General features: G+C 43.6%; 3 protein-coding genes across 4 annotated transcripts; 2 read left to right on the forward strand and 1 right to left on the reverse strand.

Moving 5' to 3' along the window:
- The first annotated feature begins 27 nt into the window (after positions 1 to 27).
- snrnp200 (small nuclear ribonucleoprotein 200 (U5)) lies at positions 28 to 13,324 on the forward strand. Its single transcript, XM_085909565.1, has 44 exons — positions 28 to 329; positions 513 to 676; positions 970 to 1,141; positions 1,233 to 1,425; positions 1,527 to 1,582; positions 1,671 to 1,769; positions 1,846 to 1,998; positions 2,084 to 2,183; positions 2,326 to 2,462; positions 2,550 to 2,627; positions 3,071 to 3,244; positions 3,348 to 3,485; positions 3,584 to 3,739; positions 3,832 to 4,002; positions 4,075 to 4,268; positions 4,381 to 4,504; positions 4,929 to 5,078; positions 5,159 to 5,401; positions 5,481 to 5,669; positions 5,755 to 5,952; positions 6,026 to 6,178; positions 6,265 to 6,345; positions 6,522 to 6,605; positions 6,729 to 6,835; positions 6,918 to 7,036; positions 7,125 to 7,279; positions 7,362 to 7,551; positions 7,634 to 7,807; positions 7,897 to 8,057; positions 8,540 to 8,767; positions 8,857 to 9,048; positions 9,146 to 9,324; positions 9,442 to 9,593; positions 9,679 to 9,787; positions 10,365 to 10,473; positions 10,557 to 10,746; positions 10,812 to 10,976; positions 11,268 to 11,389; positions 11,469 to 11,612; positions 11,699 to 11,875; positions 11,957 to 12,117; positions 12,260 to 12,341; positions 12,609 to 12,701; positions 12,780 to 13,324. The coding sequence occupies exons 1-44, from the start codon at positions 285 to 287 to the stop codon at positions 12,927 to 12,929; spliced, it is 6,411 nt and encodes a 2,136-aa protein (XP_085765691.1). The 5' UTR covers positions 28 to 284; the 3' UTR covers positions 12,930 to 13,324.
- On the reverse strand, positions 13,013 to 15,255 carry ciao1 (cytosolic iron-sulfur assembly component 1). Of its 2 annotated transcripts, none has more exons than XM_085909567.1 (7): positions 14,866 to 15,255; positions 14,585 to 14,733; positions 14,335 to 14,446; positions 14,150 to 14,238; positions 13,885 to 14,077; positions 13,732 to 13,801; positions 13,013 to 13,665 (listed from the first exon to the last, which is right to left on the reverse strand). In XM_085909567.1, exons 1-7 carry the CDS (start codon positions 15,002 to 15,004, stop codon positions 13,431 to 13,433), a joined length of 987 nt encoding a protein of 328 aa, XP_085765693.1. In that variant the 5' UTR covers positions 15,005 to 15,255; the 3' UTR covers positions 13,013 to 13,430. The 2 variants fall into 2 exon arrangements, with proteins under 2 accessions (XP_085765693.1, XP_085765692.1); XM_085909566.1 differs by having other exon boundaries at positions 13,876 to 14,077.
- On the forward strand, positions 15,022 to 18,195 carry tmem127 (transmembrane protein 127). Its single transcript, XM_085909568.1, has 3 exons — positions 15,022 to 16,436; positions 16,521 to 16,685; positions 16,945 to 18,195. Exons 1-3 carry the CDS (start codon positions 16,199 to 16,201, stop codon positions 17,253 to 17,255), a joined length of 714 nt encoding a protein of 237 aa, XP_085765694.1. The 5' UTR covers positions 15,022 to 16,198; the 3' UTR covers positions 17,256 to 18,195.
- The last annotated feature ends 187 nt before the right edge of the window (positions 18,196 to 18,382 follow it).

The following is an 18,382-nucleotide window of genomic DNA, read 5'->3' on the forward strand; positions in this document are numbered from 1 at the left end:
GTTCGTATCACCAATTTGCGTGACATCTTGCACCGGAAACGGAAATGAGAGAGGAAGGAATTTTATCTAACGCTCGTGTTAGCGGCGCATTCGTAACGTAGCCCGAGCGTGAGTTCGACAGAAACGGGATTATTTTAATCTGCATTTTCATGATACACGCCGAAGTCTGACACCGATGATTCCTGCATACACTTGCAGGAAGCACGTGCAACGAATTTTGTGGTGGATTTGAGCCTGTATTGCATTATTTTTGAAAGTGCGCTGAAAGCTAACAAAGTGGCACCATGGCGGATGTAACCGCTCGTAGCCTGCAGTATGAATATAAGGCGGTGAGTATTTTGCTGCAGAATACTTGGCACTGAACTTCATCTGGTTTGTCGTATTTATTTAATACGATACACAATGTGTTTACCTAAGGTCTTTAATTTTGTCGGTTCGTGTTAGCTTAGCAATTAGCGTTTAGCATCACTGGCTACTTCGTCCCGATTCATTGTGTTTGTTGTGAACCATAGAACTCGAACTTGGTGTTACAAGCTGATCGCTCACTGATCGACCGCACACGGAGAGATGAACCTACTGGAGAGGTCCTCTCCCTGGTGGGGAAGCTGGAGGGAACCAAGATGGGAGATAAAGCTCAGAGGACCAAACCTCAAAAACTGGAAGAAAGACGAGACAAGTTAGTACTGTCCTGATAAATTTGATCTGGAATTTGAATTAATATTGTTCTATCTATGTTAGTATTATAACACAAAGAACATGGGAATCTCAGAAATGGGTGATCATAAATAACACAATTTTCACCACTTGATCTTGTGTATGACAGAAATCTCAATGTACATTTTTCTATCCTTAAAACTTTCTGTGTGGTTTGGAAATCTTAAAATACATCGACTGTGAGTTACATGTTGAGACATTTAAGATATTTCCTCAGGGCTTTCAAGTAGTCTTTGCAATTTTCTGTTCAAACAGGAGGCGGAAAAGAGATGAGGACAGACATGACATCAACAAAATGAAAGGCTTTACTCTTCTGTCAGAGGGCATTGATGAAATGGTGGGAATCGTTTATAAACCCAAAACCAAAGAAACAAGAGAGACTTATGAAGTTTTGCTCAGCTTCATCCATGCTGCCTTGGGAGATCAGGTCTGTAAATGAAACTCTTAACATCTGAAAGTTGGTTCGAATAAATGTCCACTAATTAGAAGTAAATTTGATGTAACTTGTTTCCCTATAGCCACGTGATATTTTGTGTGGAGCAGCAGATGAAGTCTTGGCAGTACTAAAGAATGATAAAATGAGGGATAAGGAGAGGCGGCGTGAGGTTGAGCAGCTTCTTGGACCTGCTGATGACACACGCTACCACGTGTTGGTCAACCTGGGCAAGAAAATTACAGACTATGGGGGTGACAAGGATTTACAGAATATGGGTATGTTGAAAAGAAAAAAAAACTGCTCACCTGGTTGCCAATGAATCATGTTTGGGAGCTAAATAATTTTTTTTTTTTTTTGCAAATCCACATTTTTCTAGATGACAACATTGATGAAACATATGGTGTTAATGTCCAATTTGGATCTGATGAGGAGGTATGTTTATTTTGTGGGGAAACGTTTGAGGAATCCTTCATTTTGCAGCCAAATATATATATATTTTTTTAACTGTATTACTCTTCAGGAGGGTGATGAAGACAAGTATGGAGAAGTGCGCGATGAGCACTCAGATGAAGACAGTGAAGGAGAGGAAGCTGATGTGGGCTGCGCTCTCTCAGCCAATGTAAGTGAATCTGCTTGATGAGTTGATGTGAAGTCAGCCTGATTGTGTATTGATAACTTTCCCCTGCCCCATTTAGCTTGGTGCCACAGGCGATGTGATGACTGTAAAGAAGAAGGACCTCCACCCACGAGACATCGATGCCTTTTGGCTCCAGCGACAGCTCAGTCGCTTTTATGATGACGCTATTGTCTCTCAAAAGAAAGCTGACGAGGTCTTAGAAATCCTCAAGGTCTGCTAACCATCTTGTGCTTTGCGATATCTCACTGTGTGGTTGTTTTTTTCTTATAGACTGAGTTATTGTCTCTTTTCTCCAGACTGCCAGTGATGATAGAGAGTGTGAAAACCAGCTTGTATTACTTCTGGGCTTTAACACATTTGACTTCATCAAAATCCTTCGGCAACATCGTCGCATGAGTAAGTGCTTGTTGCATTAGTGTTATTTTGGCACGGAACAAGGAGGAGATCTATGAAGACATTCGGTGGCATAGTGGACAGTCAAATTTGTACATTGTCTTGTGAATCAAAATTTAGTTTGCATTCTTTTCACAACCCACAGTCCAGTATTGCACAATGCTGGCAAGTGCTCAAAGTGAGGCAGAAAAGGAGCGGATCATTGGAAAGATGGAGTCTGATCAGGAGCTGTCAAAGATTTTGTACCAGCTGCAAGAGACTGAGAAGGAGGATATAATTCGGGTAAGGTGTATGTCTATGCATTCATTAGTATGCAATTATTATTATTTACATCATATTTTGGGGGGATATTATTTTTTTTGTTTATAGGAGGAGCGATCCCGCAGGGAGAGGGTAAGGAAGTCACGTGTGGATGACATGGAAGCAATGGACACAGGCCACGGAGAGGTAAATATGTGACAGAGTTGATACAGTTGCAACACAGCATGTTGACACATACTTGTACATGTCACTGTTAGCTAAACAAATATTCGTACGTAATATTATGTATAGTCCACTTGAACTGGTATGTGTACGAGGGTTGAGCAATAGCGTTATCGTATCGATGTGTAGACATGAACATTCAATATATTATTACTATATGGACTTAGCATGTTTTGCGCTACGCACAGCTCACATCAGATGACTGTCACCTAGTTGTATTAAAAAAAAATTATAATATATAATTATAAAATATAATATATATATATAATATAAAAATATATATTGTAATATTGTTATATCGTTATGGAGATGTCTGGCATGAATATTGATATGAAATTTTGTCTGTTGCCCAGCCCTAATATGAACAAGTTGGAAAATTGTTTATAATATCTGTCTTTGTCCTACAGGCAGTTGCCCCCCGACAACTGTTGGACCTTGAAGACTTAACCTTCACCCAGGGAAGCCATTTCATGGCCAACAAGCGTTGCCAGCTTCCAGATGGTTCTTTCCGCAAACAAAGGAAAGGTTATGAAGAAGTACATGTGCCTGCACTCAAACCCAAGCCATTTGCTGATGATGAGGTTTGTTTTTGTTTTTTTGTTAGGTCCAGATAACGTTTTCTACAATGTTGATGAATATTTGTTCTTATTCCCTTCATTATTATACCCATTATTGTGTCATTAGGTGCTTGTCTCTATTGAGAAGCTGCCCAAGTATGCTCAGGCTGGCTTTGAAGGTTTCAAAACCCTAAACCGAATCCAGAGCAAGCTGTTTAAAACTGCCATGGAGACTGATGAGAACCTGCTTGTGTGCGCGCCAACGGTAGGTTGACCACTGATGGAACGCATTGGATTTTCCACCCCAGAGAGTCTTTTCACATTGGCTTTGGCTCTAAATTCATTTTTAATGTGTGTGTGCAGGGTGCTGGTAAAACCAATGTTGCTCTCATGGCAATGCTTCGAGAAATTGGAAAACACATAAACATGGATGGAACCATAAATGTGGATGACTTTAAAATAATCTACATTGCACCCATGCGCTCTCTAGTACAGGAAATGGTGGGAAGCTTTAGCAAGGTAAGTCTCACTGCCTTCTGATATATTTCATGTCTCACTGTGTTTCGGCGTATTTCCCCTCCGATTGATTGATTTACTCTTTTCTTCTCCAGCGTTTGGCCAGCTATGGAATCACAGTGTCTGAGCTGACAGGAGACCACCAACTGTGCAAGGAGGAGATCAATGCTACTCAAATAATTGTCTGCACCCCTGAAAAATGGGACATCATTACTCGTAAAGGTGGCGAGCGTACCTACACCCAACTTGTGCGCCTCATTATCATTGTAAGTGCCATCCGTGTGTTTCTTTTCGACTCCATGTTGTGTTTGAAGTCACAAATGTGAATCCTTGTGCAGGATGAAATTCACTTGCTACACGATGACCGTGGGCCCGTGTTGGAGTCTCTCGTGGCGAGGACCATCCGCAACGTGGAGCTGACTCAAGAAGACGTGCGTCTGCTGGGTCTCAGTGCCACGCTCCCCAACTACGAGGACGTGGCAACCTGCCTGCGTGTTGATCCTGCCAAAGGGCTCTTCTACTTTGACAACAGGTGTGCCATGCAAATGTTAAATGTTTAGCTAGGGCCTTTTTATTTTATTTTTTTCGATCAAATATATCATCAAGTGGCCTAAATAATGACGCGTGTGGCATTCTCTCACCAGTTTTCGACCAGTTCCCCTGGAGCAGACTTATGTTGGCATCACAGAGAAGAAAGCTATTAAACGTTTCCAGATCATGAATGAAATTGTCTATGAGAAGATAATGGAGCATGCTGGGAAGAACCAGGTATGCCTTTTACTGGTTTGCGCTTCAGCAAAACACTCTGGCCTCCGATGATTTTATTTCCACATGCTGAAATTAAACAGTAGAAGGGATATAATAAGTCACAAATTCTTCTATTCAAGGCTTTTGTGCATACTGTTGTATGCACTGTTATATTGTTGCATTTTTCTGTAACATGCTGTCAAATTCACCTAGTTTCACTTGTTTTAAGGGTAATAAGTTTTAAAACATTGTTTTCATCTGTTTTTGGAGCCTAGTGTTTGATTATTGGGGATTCAACTATCAATCGAGGCAATAATTGTATAAACATCTCAAGGGACATTTTTTTTTGTGTGCAATTTGCAGCATGGCTCAGCCTTGATTGTGCCGGTTTACTGTACAGCGAATCACCTTCAGGCAGCTTCTAACTTATATTTGTTTCTGCCAGGTGCTCGTCTTTGTTCACTCCAGGAAAGAGACTGGAAAAACAGCCAGGGCTATTCGAGACATGTGTTTGGAGAAGGACACACTGGGTCTTTTCCTTCGAGAGGGCTCAGCCTCCACTGAAGTGTTGCGTACTGAAGCAGAACAATGCAAGGTAACATCAAATGAACCAGTCTTTTTCAACATTTGTGCAAAATTGCGGAGGCCTCATTTTGCCTGAATTGCCTTTCATAGAACCTTGAGCTGAAGGATTTGTTACCTTATGGCTTTGCGATACACCACGCTGGAATGACCAGAGTGGATCGTACGCTGGTGGAAGATCTGTTCGCTGATCGTCACATTCAAGTTCTGGTGTCCACGGCAACCTTGGCTTGGGGTGTCAACCTTCCAGCACACACTGTTATCATCAAAGGTACACAGGTCTACAGCCCTGAGAAAGGCAGATGGACTGAGCTCGGTGCCTTGGACATTTTGCAGGTCAGTGTCAAGTGCATACAAAGAAACGAAGGCCGTTCTGACCGGTGAATGACATGATTGATTATAATCCATTTTTTAGATGCTTGGTAGAGCTGGTCGTCCTCAGTATGACACAAAGGGAGAAGGAATCCTGATCACGTCCCACGGAGAGCTTCAATATTACCTGTCCCTGCTCAACCAGCAGCTTCCCATAGAGAGTCAGATGGTGGGCAAGCTTTCTGACATGCTTAATGCAGAGATAGTGCTGGGAAATGTTCAGAATGTGAAGGTGAGTTGCTGTCAAGCACCATCAACATTAGTCGAATATTAGAACAATCCCTGAAGGTGTTAAGCATTTGGCTGCTACATTTTAGGATGCGGTGAACTGGCTGGGTTACACTTACCTGTATGTGCGCATGCTTCGCAACCCAACACTGTATGGCGTCTCCCACGATGACCGCTCCGCTGATCCCCTGCTGGAGAGGCGCCGTACTGACCTGGTGCATACAGCTGCCAATGTACTAGACAAGAACAGCCTCATTAAATACGACAAAAGGACTGGTAGTTTCCAGGTACGCGCCAAAGTGAATTATTATTGTTTTTTCCAAGAGACTGTTTCTAATATGTCTCTTTATCTCGTTAAAGGTGACTGATCTGGGCCGTATTGCCAGTCACTTCTACATCACGCATGACTCGGTTCAAACCTATAACCAGCTGCTTAAACCAACCCTCAGTGAGATTGAGCTCTTCCGTGTCTTTTCACTTTCTTCTGAGTTCAAGAACATCGCAGTTAGAGAGGTATGAAGGACTCCCAAATCACAGCACAAGAACACGTAATAACGCATGGATGTTTATGATACAATATACTGTGGGTTTGTTTTTAGGAGGAGAAGTTGGAACTGCAGAAGCTGCTGGAGAGAGTTCCCATTCCAGTGAAGGAAAGCATTGAGGAGCCCAGTGCCAAGGTAGCTGACTCCCCATAGGAAGGCCCGGGCCAGAATCGAATCCGCAACCTCTGCACTGAGGCTCACTTGAAACATGTTTTATTTATTTAATGAATGTGTTAATTTATTCGTTTTTTTTGTTTGTTGGTTTTATTTATTTTACTTGTTTTTTTTTTAACAATGTTTTGTCTTCACAGATCAACGTGCTGCTTCAGGCATACATCTCTCAGCTCAAATTGGAAGGCTTTGCCCTGATGGCAGACATGGTGTATGTGACACAGGTAAATATTGTATTTCATATATTTTATTTGTGCTCTTAAGTGTATCCTGATCATGTTTATCCAAAATATGACATGATATGACCGATGCTGTTCCAAATTAAGTCGGTTCCTTTCCTCTTGCAGAGTGCTGGAAGGTTAATGCGAGCTATTTTTGAGATTGTTTTGAGCAGAGGCTGGGCTCAACTCTCAGACAAAACCATGAATCTGTGCAAAATGATTGACAAGAGAATGTAAGTCTATCATTAAAATGTACAAAAGATTTTTGTGGTGGATTAGCAAAGACAAGATGCTAATTTGTATATTTTTTTTCAGGTGGCAGTCGATGTCCCCACTGAGACAGTTTAAGAAGTTGCCAGAGGAAGTGATCAAGAAGATTGAGAAGAAAAACTTTCCCTTCGAACGACTCTATGACCTCAACCACAATGAGATTGGTTGGTTTGGGTTTGCCTCCTTCTACAGTCTCAAATTCCATCTACAGTCAGAACCTTAGTAATCCATGTTTTTGTTCATTTATTTCAGGGGAGCTGATTCGTATGCCCAAAATGGGCAAGACCATCCACAAATATGTGCACCAGTTCCCAAAACTGGACCTAGCTGTCCATCTGCAGCCCATCACCCGCTCCACACTCAAAGTGGAGCTCACTGTCACTCCTGACTTTCAGTGGGATGACAAGGTCACTAATTAAGTGCCATAAGCGGCAAATGGTGTGCGCCCTTGTACATGTTGCTGATATGTTTGTATGTGGCATGTTTTAGATTCATGGTTCGTCAGAGGCTTTCTGGATCCTGGTGGAGGATGTTGACAGTGAGGTCATCCTGCACCATGAGTACTTTCTGCTCAAAGCCAAGTACGCCCAAGATGAGCACCTTGTGACCTTCTTTGTCCCCGTATTTGAGCCTCTGCCCCCACAGTACTTCATTCGTGTGGTTTCTGACCGATGGCTCTGTAAGTGAGCGCAGCTTTTATCCAGGCTCCTCTGTGTCGACTTGGTAAACATTTCAAGTCACTTGAATTGCTATATTTTCAGCTTGTGAGACGCAGCTTCCAGTGTCATTCCGTCACCTGATCCTGCCCGAGAAGTACCCCCCACCCACAGAGTTGCTTGACCTGCAGCCACTTCCTGTCACAGCTCTCAGGAACTCTGCCTTTGAGGCCCTCTACCAGAACAAGTTTCCCTTCTTCAACCCAATTCAAACACAAGGTGCGATCAACGGGAGTGTTTTTTATACTGCATTGAAACAAAGTGAACATTTTGTGATTTCAATACAATTTAATTGTGTGTCCCTCCAGTGTTCAACGCAATATACAACAGTGATGACAATGTGTTCGTGGGAGCCCCCACTGGGAGCGGAAAGACAATCTGTGCTGAATTTGCTATTCTGAGGATGCTTCTTCACAACGCAGAAGGTCGCTGTGTCTACATCACCCCCATGGAAGCACTGGCAGAACAGGTATGATGTCATTTGGATCTAACTTAATATTTATTGAAGAATAATGTCAAATAAGCGTCAAATAAATAATAAATTGTCACACAACTTCCAGACAATTGTTCACATCTGTCTGATGTGCACACTTCACACTGACGTCGACGATGGTTATTGTTTTTGTCCCACCGTTAGAAAGCATCTCTAACTGATGTTGTACTTGAGGAAAATGTAATGCCATAGTTGTAGACTTTGGTTGTCTGAATCCTCAACAAAATAGAATGATTGTGAAAGAGTGTACCAAAAAAAAAAAGTGTAGAAAAAATATTTTCTCCATGTTGGTATTAAAAAAAAGACAGTACAAAAAAGTATTACATTTCACTTGAGATTATTTGTATATATCCTGTTTATGAGGATAAGAAAACCTGCTTTTATTTTAAGGACATATTGCACCACACTAATGAAGGCCCAAGAGTTTCAAATCCTCTTTCTCTTCTTCCCCTGGTCAGGTGTTTGTCGACTGGCACCAAAAGTTCCAGGACTTCCTGAACAAGAAGGTGGTGTTGCTGACAGGAGAAACGAGCACAGATCTAAAACTGTTGGGTAAAGGAGACATAATTGTCAGCACTCCTGATAAATGGGACATCCTGTCTCGCCGCTGGAAGCAGAGGAAGAACGTCCAAAATGTCAGTCTTTTTATTGTGGATGAGACACACCTCATTGGAGGAGAAAATGGGGTAAGAATTAAGTTGTAGGCTAAACTGCTCTATTTTAATAGGATGGATGTTCATCATGATTGTGAGACTTTTTTTTTTCTTTACACCAGCCTGTCCTGGAGGTCATCTGCTCAAGGATGAGGTACATCTCCTCTCAGATTGAGCGGCCCATACGCATCGTGGCCCTCAGCTCATCTCTGTCCAACGCCAAAGACGTGGCTCACTGGCTGGGTTGCAGCACCACGGCCACATTCAACTTCCACCCCAACGTCCGGCCTGTGCCTCTGGAGCTGCACATTCAGGTATGGAAAAGTCTCAGCCGTTTGTCCAGACTCTGCTTAAGTGTCAGGCGTTAAGGAACAAGTTAAATGTGCCACTTTTGTGTTCACACCGTTTTAGGGCTTCAACGTGAGCCACACTCAGACTCGCCTGCTGTCCATGGCCAAGCCGGTATATCACGCCATCATGAAGCACTCGCCCTCCAAACCAGCGGTGGTGTTTGTGCCGTCCCGTAGGCAGACTCGCCTCACGGCCATCGACATCCTTACTTTCTGTGCAGCTGATGTGGTTCCTCAGAGGTCAGTCACAGTATACTGTGACGAATAAATTTCAGATTTTCAACCACAGTGGCTGGTGTCGAGAACGTATCCCCCTCAATGAATGAGAATTTACTGTTAATGTTTGTCATCTTTTAGGTTCCTCCATTGCACTGAGAAAGATCTTGTACCTTTCCTGGATAAGGTAAATGACGCAACCCTGAAGGAGACTCTGGCTAATGGTGTGGGCTACCTCCATGAGGGCCTGTCTGTAACCGAACGAAAAATAGTGGAGCAGCTCTTCAACTCAGGTATGACCACTGATGCTCTGCGCTTTCACTCCGCTGCATTTGAGTGTGAAGGTTTCAGAGTTGATCGTCTGATCTTGTTTTCCAGGAGCTGTTCAGGTGGTGGTGGCATCTCGCTCCCTCTGCTGGGGTGTCAACATCTCTGCCCATCTTGTGATTGTCATGGACACGCAGTACTACAATGGTATCATACATGCGTAAGTAAAGATGAACTGCTTTGTACATTTCGGGGTCTTGCTGACATAGACGTAAGCAAGAGAAATTACAGATACACTCTTAAAACGTTAAATCGGAATAGGTTTTGAACATTGAAAAAATATGTAAAATCTGCAACCATTTGTACAAGCTGCTATTAGTGAATTCCAATTCTAGCCATTTTTAGGGCTGCACAATTAAATTTCTGTTTATTGTTGGTCACAAATTTGACTGCTGTAATTAAAATACCTTGTTTGCAATTTTTCCAATCAAGATTCGAGCTCCGCTTCATATCTAATCAAACAAACGGCTAACCACGAGGGGGCAAAGACATAATTCAAGCTGTTCGGTGCTAAGGTCATATGCTTCACTGCTAAGAGCGAGGCTCGTTGAGGGAAGAAAGTACAGGGGAAAAAAAATGACTGCTGGGATAGGTTCCAGCACACCCGCGACCCCCGTGGGAACAAGGGGTGTAGAAAATGGATGGATGGATGAGAGGAAAGATTTGTCGGGATAAAGTGTGCAGTTGTATTCCTTCTTACATTAGTGTTTATGTTATGCCGTCCATCATTCTTGCAGCTATGTGGACTATCCCATATACGACGTCCTCCAGATGGTCGGCAAAGCCAACAGACCTATTCTTGATGACGAGGGACGCTGTGTGATAATGTGTCAGGGCTCCAAGAAGGTATGCGCTTTTCATTTTCAAGATGACGCCGAATTATGTCGACAACAATTAAAGCGTTTTGCTTTTTCCTCCCCTTTCATCAGGACTTCTTCAAGAAGTTCCTGTATGAGCCTCTGCCTGTGGAGTCCCACTTGGACCACTGTCTCCATGACCACTTCAATGCCGAGATTGTCACCAAAACAGTGGAGAACAAGCAGGACGCTGTGGACTACCTGACTTGGACATTCCTCTACCGTCGTATGACTCAGAACCCCAACTACTACAACCTGCAAGGTGAGGAACCAAGCCGGCGAGTGAAACCAGACTGGAGCCCACTGACTGTGCTGACTTTTTGGCAGGCATGTCCCATCGCCACCTGTCTGATCACTTGTCCGAGCTGGTGGAGCACACTCTGCATGACCTGGAGCAGTCCAAGTGCATCAGCATCGAAGACGAGATGGATGTGGCGCCGCTCAACTTGGGCATGATCGCCGCCTACTACTACATCAATTACACCACCATCGGTTTGTACCATTGTATTGGAATCAAGTGACTCCTGTTTAGCGCGAAGGGCGATGTACGTTCCGGACCTACTCACAAATGTGTGATCTGGAGGAACCATATCATTTTTACTTGATCTCCCCCCGACACACACACACACACACACACACACACACACACACACACACACACACACACACGCACATTTAAACCTTAAACCTTTAAACACTCACATGGTTTCTTCAAGCTGTTTGGCTCACGGCAACACGTGTTTTGTTCAATTCCAACTGGAGTGTTTTTGTTGTGTTGTCCAGAGCTATTCAGTATGTCCCTCAACGCCAAGACAAAGATCCGCGGCTTGATCGAGATCATTTCCAACGCTGCAGAATATAAAAGCATTCCCATCAGGCATCACGAGGATATGCTTCTCCGACAGGTAAATGCATCTTGCTCAAATGTGCCAAGTGGGCTGTTAAGTATCACAAATTCCAAGCATCTGGTTTTGTCAATCGCAGCTGGCGCAAAAGGTGCCCCACAAACTGAATAACCCCAAGTTCAACGACCCCCACGTGAAGACCAACCTGCTGCTCCAGGCACACCTCTCCAGGATGCAGCTGAGTGCCGAGCTGCAGTCGGACACAGAAGAGATCCTGAGCAAGGTGCGCAATTTAGGAGCAGTTGTTAGTTTATCGCCTACCAGGGCTGATGGATTGAGTAACGTCCCTTGCGGTGTTGTGGTTGTTAGGCGGTGCGTTTGATCCAGGCCTGCGTCGATGTGCTGTCCAGTAACGGCTGGCTGAGTCCTGCCCTGGCGGCTATGGAGTTGGCCCAGATGGTCACTCAGGCCATGTGGTCCAAGGATTCCTACCTCAAACAGCTGCCGTTCTTCACCTCAGAGCACATCAAGCGCTGCGTGGACAAGGTAAACGCCTTCTCGTTATGTCTGGAGATCATTCCAAGTACTGGGAGCTTTGGAGTAACAAAGCAATCGTGTATGAAATAGGGCGTGGAGAGCATCTTCGACATCATGGAGATGGAGGATGAAGACAGAAGTGCTTTGCTACAGCTCGCCGACGTTCAGATGGCTGATGTGGCTCGCTTCTGTAACCGCTATCCGAACATCGAGCTGTCCTACGAGGTGGCCGATAAGGACAACATCAAAAGGTTTGGATCTTAATTTTCATATTGAGCTTCATCCTCATCGAGGGTTTTGATGTTGTATTGGATGGATGACAAATTGTCTCATTATTATACCAGTGGTTTATTTGAAGGCATATTTTTCCCCCCTTTTTTTTTTTCTTCTTAGTGGCAATCCAGTTCTGGTTCAGGTTCACCTGGAGCGAGAAGAGGAGGTCACCGGGCCTGTCATTGCACCCATGTTCCCTCAGGTATGTTTGAAGTTCGATTTGGTCAGAAAGGTAGTGAGTCACGCAAAACTGAATATCGTTTACAGCGGTTTGAACTACGCAGCTCCATCATCATCATCATCATTGTGAAACTTTGAACTTTCTGACACTGTTGGTTAAATGTGAGCCTTAGTTTTGTAAAGACATAATTTTATTTGTGCCGCTTTGTACTAAACCTGATTGTTGAGGTAGTTCACCTAATGTTGACAACAATTTACTTGTAATCTAACAATAAATACAATCCCCCAGAATCGCGAAGAGGGCTGGTGGGTGGTGATTGGAGACCCCAAGTCCAACAGCCTCATCTCTATCAAGCGACTGACTCTTCAACAGAAAGCAAAGGTCAGTTCACCACACCGTCCGTCTTTGTGAAGCCTGTGGTTCAGTTTTTGTTCAATCACCTTTCATCCTTTCTGACAGGTCAAATTGGACTTTGTCGCACCAGCCATGGGCGTTCACAACTACACGTTGTACTTCATGAGCGACGCCTACATGGGTTGTGACCAGGAGTACAAGTTCAGCACAGATGTGAAAGAGGCCGACAGCGACGCAGACAGTGACTCGGACTGATCTGAGAAACTGCACAAGCGATCCAAGGTTTTCTGTACATAATGTCGTAGGTTTTATTTTACTCTAAACTCAAGTACTGGTAATTGTTTTTTGACCTTTTTATTTACATGCATTGGGTTTGTGGTCAGGTCAGCTTTATGATGTACACTGATCCGGAATGAACAATATTTTAGTTTGGTAATACACACAATCGTTTTGATCTCATATTCCATGTAGGCACTTTTTGTTGTTGCTCCATGACATTTAAGTTTGTCTTGTCACAATAAGATACAAAGTGGTACAGTCAGGGATGAAACTCAAGTGAATTTTAATAAGATTTGTATTGCAATAAAGAGAAGCGTTGTAGTTGTGTTGCCATAATCACATATATAAACATTTGGAACCTTTTCTAAAAAGTTGTCAGATAGGCCCCATTTTGTACATTCATGATGATGTGATTGGAGCTCACAGTTGGAATTGTGACAATCAACAAAGAGGTCTGCACAATAATGTTGACCACACTTAGTCCTTATCTTGGAACCTCCAGATGGCAATGTCACCGCTGTCGCTACAAGAAACCAGCAGTCCTGCTTCTTTTGGGTTCCATGCCACACTGTTAACATCCTGGCTGTGAGCTTTGGGCATGTGTGCGGCCAGCGAGAATAGCGGCTGGTCAGGGTCAGGCGACGGCTCCTCCTTGAATACTCGCACCGCGTCATCACCGCTAGCGGTTGCCAGGGCGCCTGTCAGACGACACCTGAGGGGAACATAAGGTGATGTGTAACCATAATGAAATGACTATTCAACCTCGTGCCAATCTTACCAGTCAACGTCAAAGACTGTACGTCCATGGTAGCCGGAGAGCGTGCAAACACACTTCCAGGACATGTTACCTGATCACAGCATCAAAAAGGTTGTGGTCATTAACACCATGAGAAACCAAGTTCATTTTGCCAGTCAACTCAACCTTGACTACTTTCAGCGGGATATTCTTTCCAAATCTTGACAGTACGATCATCGCTGCATGAAGCCAGCATCTCTCCAGTGGCGCTGAATGATAGACTCCATACGGTGGACGTGTGGCCCTGCAGCGTGGCTTGACACTCCCAGTCGTCCTCCACTTCCTTGTAAATACAGATGTTGTTGTCGTAGCTCGCTGACGCCAGAAGCTACATGGACATTTCAAAATAAACATCTGTAAGGAGCACGGAAGAAGAAATAGATCAAGTGCTTCTACTCACTTCCTGCGTCGGGTGCCATGCGACATGTTTAACATCTTGTGTATGGGAGTTCAGTACTGTACTACATTCGTATTCGTCATCGTCATCCACTGTGAGGGGGAAAGAAATAGCAAGTTGTCAAATTGTGCTGTACAGCAAACAACCCTTTAACTTAAACATGACATTTGACACACACACACACACACCTTCCCAAACCCAAACACTTTTGTCCCGGCTGCATGTTGCCAGCAGGTTCCCTGAAGGGGCCCAAGCGACACATTTCACCTCGTTCTCATGCCCGTCCAACACGACCAAGTTCTAAAAATTCAAGAGAAAAGCCTTGGTCGTTTCTTCAGAGGACAAACATTTCCAACAGGTTCTATTTCATCAACGGTCAACAGGGATTCATAGAACCATAGTTGCATTTGTAGCTTTTGTTTTCAGGCTAAAACAAACCTCAAATTCATCATTTTTCTTCTTCCAGATGGACGTGGTGGCATCAAAGCTAGCAGAGGCCAAATAATTCCCACAGGGAGACCATGCCACCTTCCTCACAGTGCGCTCGTGGCGGTCCTCCAGCACGCCCTTGCAGACCCACGACTCACCTTCAAGTACAAACAATAACGTGCACAAATATAAAAAGAAAATGGCAGGAAAAATAGAATATCATAAATGGAACGAAAAGTGCATTCGCCGTTAGTTTAAAGGGGAAGAAGCGGAAGAGTGGGGCAACTCACCCTCTCGTCCCCAGATCCGGATGGCCTTGTCGCCCCCACATGAGGCCAAGAGAGTCCCGTTTGGACTCCAGCTTACGAACCAGCACCGAGAGTCTGGGTGCGCGTTCAGTCTCTGAACTAGAATCAAATTCTCCTTCATGGCTAAAGCGTCGTCTAGTTTGACAGCTAACCCACTTCAAAATGAAAAGACAACACGCCACCGCTTTTTCATGAGCCTGTCACGTATGTTGTTGGTCAGGTTTAATGAACAGAATGTTAGTAAAGCGGAAATTATATGACAATCACGGATTTATCCCGCCGAACGAAGTGATAAAAGTTTGACTGCACTGCTACTGCGGAAGAGGCGCCATGTTTGTTATCTTGTTTTACGCAAGGAATTGTGGGAGATAAAGTTCCGGTATTTATTTTTGATACATATTTTATCTATAAAATTGCACACAGTGTGGCAAATCATGTTGAAACTGAACGATAATTAAAACTGACCTAATTACGTGCAAAGGCGGTGAAGCACTTTTAGACTGTTATAATTCTCCTCACACTTTACTGGGTAAGCGAAGCCCAAGCGGATTTTATTTTTATTTATTATTTGATAAATGTGCCCTGGGGTTAACTAATTATTATTAAGATTCCAATCCAGTATAGATAATCATTATTCATCCCCGTAAAAAAACGTAGGGAAGATTCTACAAGCTTCCATTAATGCACTCATTATTCTAAATAGTAGCTAGTATTTTTATTATTTATTACTAGTAATAGTCCAAGACTTACTTAGACTCTAAGTAATAGTCCTTGAAGTATTATACTTGTTGTTTTACTATTCACCTATAGAGGTCAGCATTGAAGGCTATGTGCCTGAAATCATGTTGAAGCGGCGGTGAAGGAGAATGTCGTGAAACAAGGAAGTCAATAAATCTACAGGAACCCTCGTAGGTTTCCTTTTGTTTTGTTTGTCCTTTGGTTTATTTTTTTAATCGCAATCGTTATTATTTCAACCAGGACAGTTATTTGGCTTAACTGGAAAATCTATTGTCAGTTTCTTTCGGTGTATTTCCTTCTTATTTGGTCTAGTATTCGTCGCTATTTGACGTTATCTTTGAGCTAGCTGTAGACGCTAATAACAGAGCTAACAGGCCCGAAGGCCATCTGTTCATCGTTTGTCGGCAATTTATTCCCCCGATAAACCGAAATCTTTGGGGGCGCTTTGGGACCGCTGTGGACCAAACATTTTTTTTGCTGTTTATCCGATACGCGTTCGGTGTTGCCAAGGGTGCTCTTAGGAGCGGAGTCATTAAGACAACGGGAAAACCAACCAACATCTAAGGACCGGACGAGTATGTATGCCCCGCCGGGTTCGGCCGTTCCCGGAGGCCGGAGAAGGAGAGGGGGAACTACTTTGCCCAAGACACCTGAGCGGAGTCTGGTCTCGGCTCTGCCCGGAGCCCTTTCCATAACCGCTCTGTGCACATCTCTGGCAGAACCTGCCTGGCTCCGTATTCATGGAGGTATATGCCCCAGACAAGAGCTTGGGGTGGCAGATGTCCTGGGCTCCATTGACCCCAAGCTCCTGGACGGTGAGGACGAGGACTCGACCTCTGCACTTGCTCGGAGCCAGTGAGAATTGTGAAATGAAGAGTTGTTCTGTCTTTGTTTTTCAGATTACTGCATAAACCCGCAGACCATATTGTTGCTTCGAGTGATCGCAGCATTCTGTTTCCTGGGCATCTTTTGCAGCCTGACTGCATTCCTATTGGATGTGTTTGGACCCAAGTACCCTGCCCTTAAGATCACACGGAGATATGCCTTTGCACATATCCTCACAGGTCAGCCTTCCTCACAATATCCACTTCCTGGGACCAAAATTCTGACTTTGATAAAATACCTGCTTAAAGTAACTATACCTATAAAGAATACCATGGCCCAAAATTGAAATATCAACAGTGATCATCGTAATCGTCCGGCCAGATTTAAATTTAAGATTATTGATAACCAATTATTGTTTCCATGCTGTTTAGACTCATGGTGCAACGTTACTTCCTAGAAAAGATTTGTGTCTCATTTTACTGTGTTCTTTCCTCATAGTGCTGCAGTGTGCCACTGTCATAGGGTTCTGCTACTGGGCTTCAGAGCTCATCTTGTCACTGCAGCAACAGCACAAAAAAAACCACGGCTCCCTCGTATACGTCACATTTGCCATCAGCTTCTACCTGGTGGCGGGGGCCGGCGGGGCCTCCATCCTCGCCACGGCCGCCAACCTCCTGCGCCACTACCCCACCGAGGAGGAGGAGCAGGCTTTGGAACTGCTCTCTGAGATGGAGGACAGCAGTGAAACATTCCCCATTGAGTACGACATCAGCAACCAGTTTCAGCCTCCGCCCGCTTACACGCCCTGACAGGGCAACCCGTCCTTGGCTCGTTGAATCAACATGCTCGCAGACAGATGGCAATATTTGCAAATGCTCTCAATAGTAAAATGCGGTGCGTGCAATTGCACGCACTCAACGACTGACAAGCGCTTGAGTGTATGAGAGCCAAGAAATGAGTCTTGCTTTCTAATATGTTGATTTGCATGTAAATGGCTTGTAGGACTTGCTTCTTCATCTAAAGCAGAATGCCAAGTCAACATGGCTGATGAAGTCATTGATCAATGCTAAATATTCCACTCAAAGCTGGCTTTTGACCACTAGTTGATTGGCTCTTAGTGGGTTCAGGGTGGCGCTTGGAGCATTATTTTTTTGCTTGTTTTAGCAAAATATATGTGCTTTGGTTACTGATATATCAAAAGTACAGGAAAACACTTGAGGCATTTTTGGACATTTCTTTTCTATAAAGAAACAAACAGCCCTTTATTTATTGATTAGTTAGATGTGTATCTTGTCGCTGGTTTAGTCTTACATGGTCACATTCTCTGCATGAGATGACACAAGAAATAACGTTTTTTTTTTGTTAGAAGGGAAGGAGGGATAATCTCACAGCCACAGTTGGAAATTTAGGAAAGCATTTTGCTCTAAAAGATTAACGTTCGACCGAAACCTCACTGCATTAGATGGTGTTGCCATGTCCTTTGTATATAATTTGTTTCAATACAACTTGATTTGTACTGTATGAACCAGTAGTGTTTCTGTTTATGTGAGAATTTTGGTGTGTTAATATTACAACCTTCTCATGACACCAATGCGAAAAGGATTCAAATTGTGATTACGGTAGCGTGGTTATCCGAGTTGGTCGTGTGCTTTCTTGTTTTGCACAGTTCATGATTTATATTCCTGAATTTTGGATTATATGTTCACTTTGTAAATATTGTTTATAAATTAAAAGAAAAAAAGAAGTAGTAAGAATACAACAGTACTCCTCGTCTTTTGTGTTTTGGCATTTACAACTACAAAACCGAGACTACCACCACAAGTGCGCACTTACACAGTACATGCATACGTCCAGAACGATTTGATCCTGGATAATAAGATTCTTTTCATTTATTCATTCATTTAATTTTTTTTCAACAGTGGGATGACCTTGGAAA

This window comes from Syngnathus leptorhynchus, chromosome 4 (genome assembly GCF_054491065.1).
Source record: "Syngnathus leptorhynchus isolate UIUO chromosome 4, UIUO_Slep, whole genome shotgun sequence".
NCBI classification, from domain to species: domain Eukaryota; kingdom Metazoa; phylum Chordata; class Actinopteri; order Syngnathiformes; family Syngnathidae; genus Syngnathus; species Syngnathus leptorhynchus.

Coding starts and splice junctions, on each gene's coding strand:
- tmem127 (XM_085909568.1), top strand. CDS start 16,199: ATGTATGCCCCGCCGGGTTCGGCCGTTCCCGGAGGCCGGAGAAGGAGA. Junction 16,437..16,520: donor TGACCCCAAGCTCCTGGACG/GTGAGGACGAGG, acceptor TTTGTTTTTCAG/ATTACTGCATAAACCCGCAG. Junction 16,686..16,944: donor CTTTGCACATATCCTCACAG/GTCAGCCTTCCT, acceptor CTTTCCTCATAG/TGCTGCAGTGTGCCACTGTC.
- snrnp200 (XM_085909565.1), top strand. CDS start 285: ATGGCGGATGTAACCGCTCGTAGCCTGCAGTATGAATATAAGGCG. Junction 3,740..3,831: donor TGGTGGGAAGCTTTAGCAAG/GTAAGTCTCACT, acceptor TTTCTTCTCCAG/CGTTTGGCCAGCTATGGAAT. Junction 7,037..7,124: donor CCTCAACCACAATGAGATTG/GTTGGTTTGGGT, acceptor CATTTATTTCAG/GGGAGCTGATTCGTATGCCC.
- ciao1 (XM_085909566.1), bottom strand. CDS start 15,004: ATGAAGGAGAATTTGATTCTAGTTCAGAGACTGAACGCGCACCCAGAC. Junction 14,734..14,865: donor CCGGATCTGGGGACGAGAGG/GTGAGTTGCCCC, acceptor TTGTACTTGAAG/GTGAGTCGTGGGTCTGCAAG. Junction 14,078..14,149: donor CATGGCACCCGACGCAGGAA/GTGAGTAGAAGC, acceptor ATGTCCATGTAG/CTTCTGGCGTCAGCGAGCTA.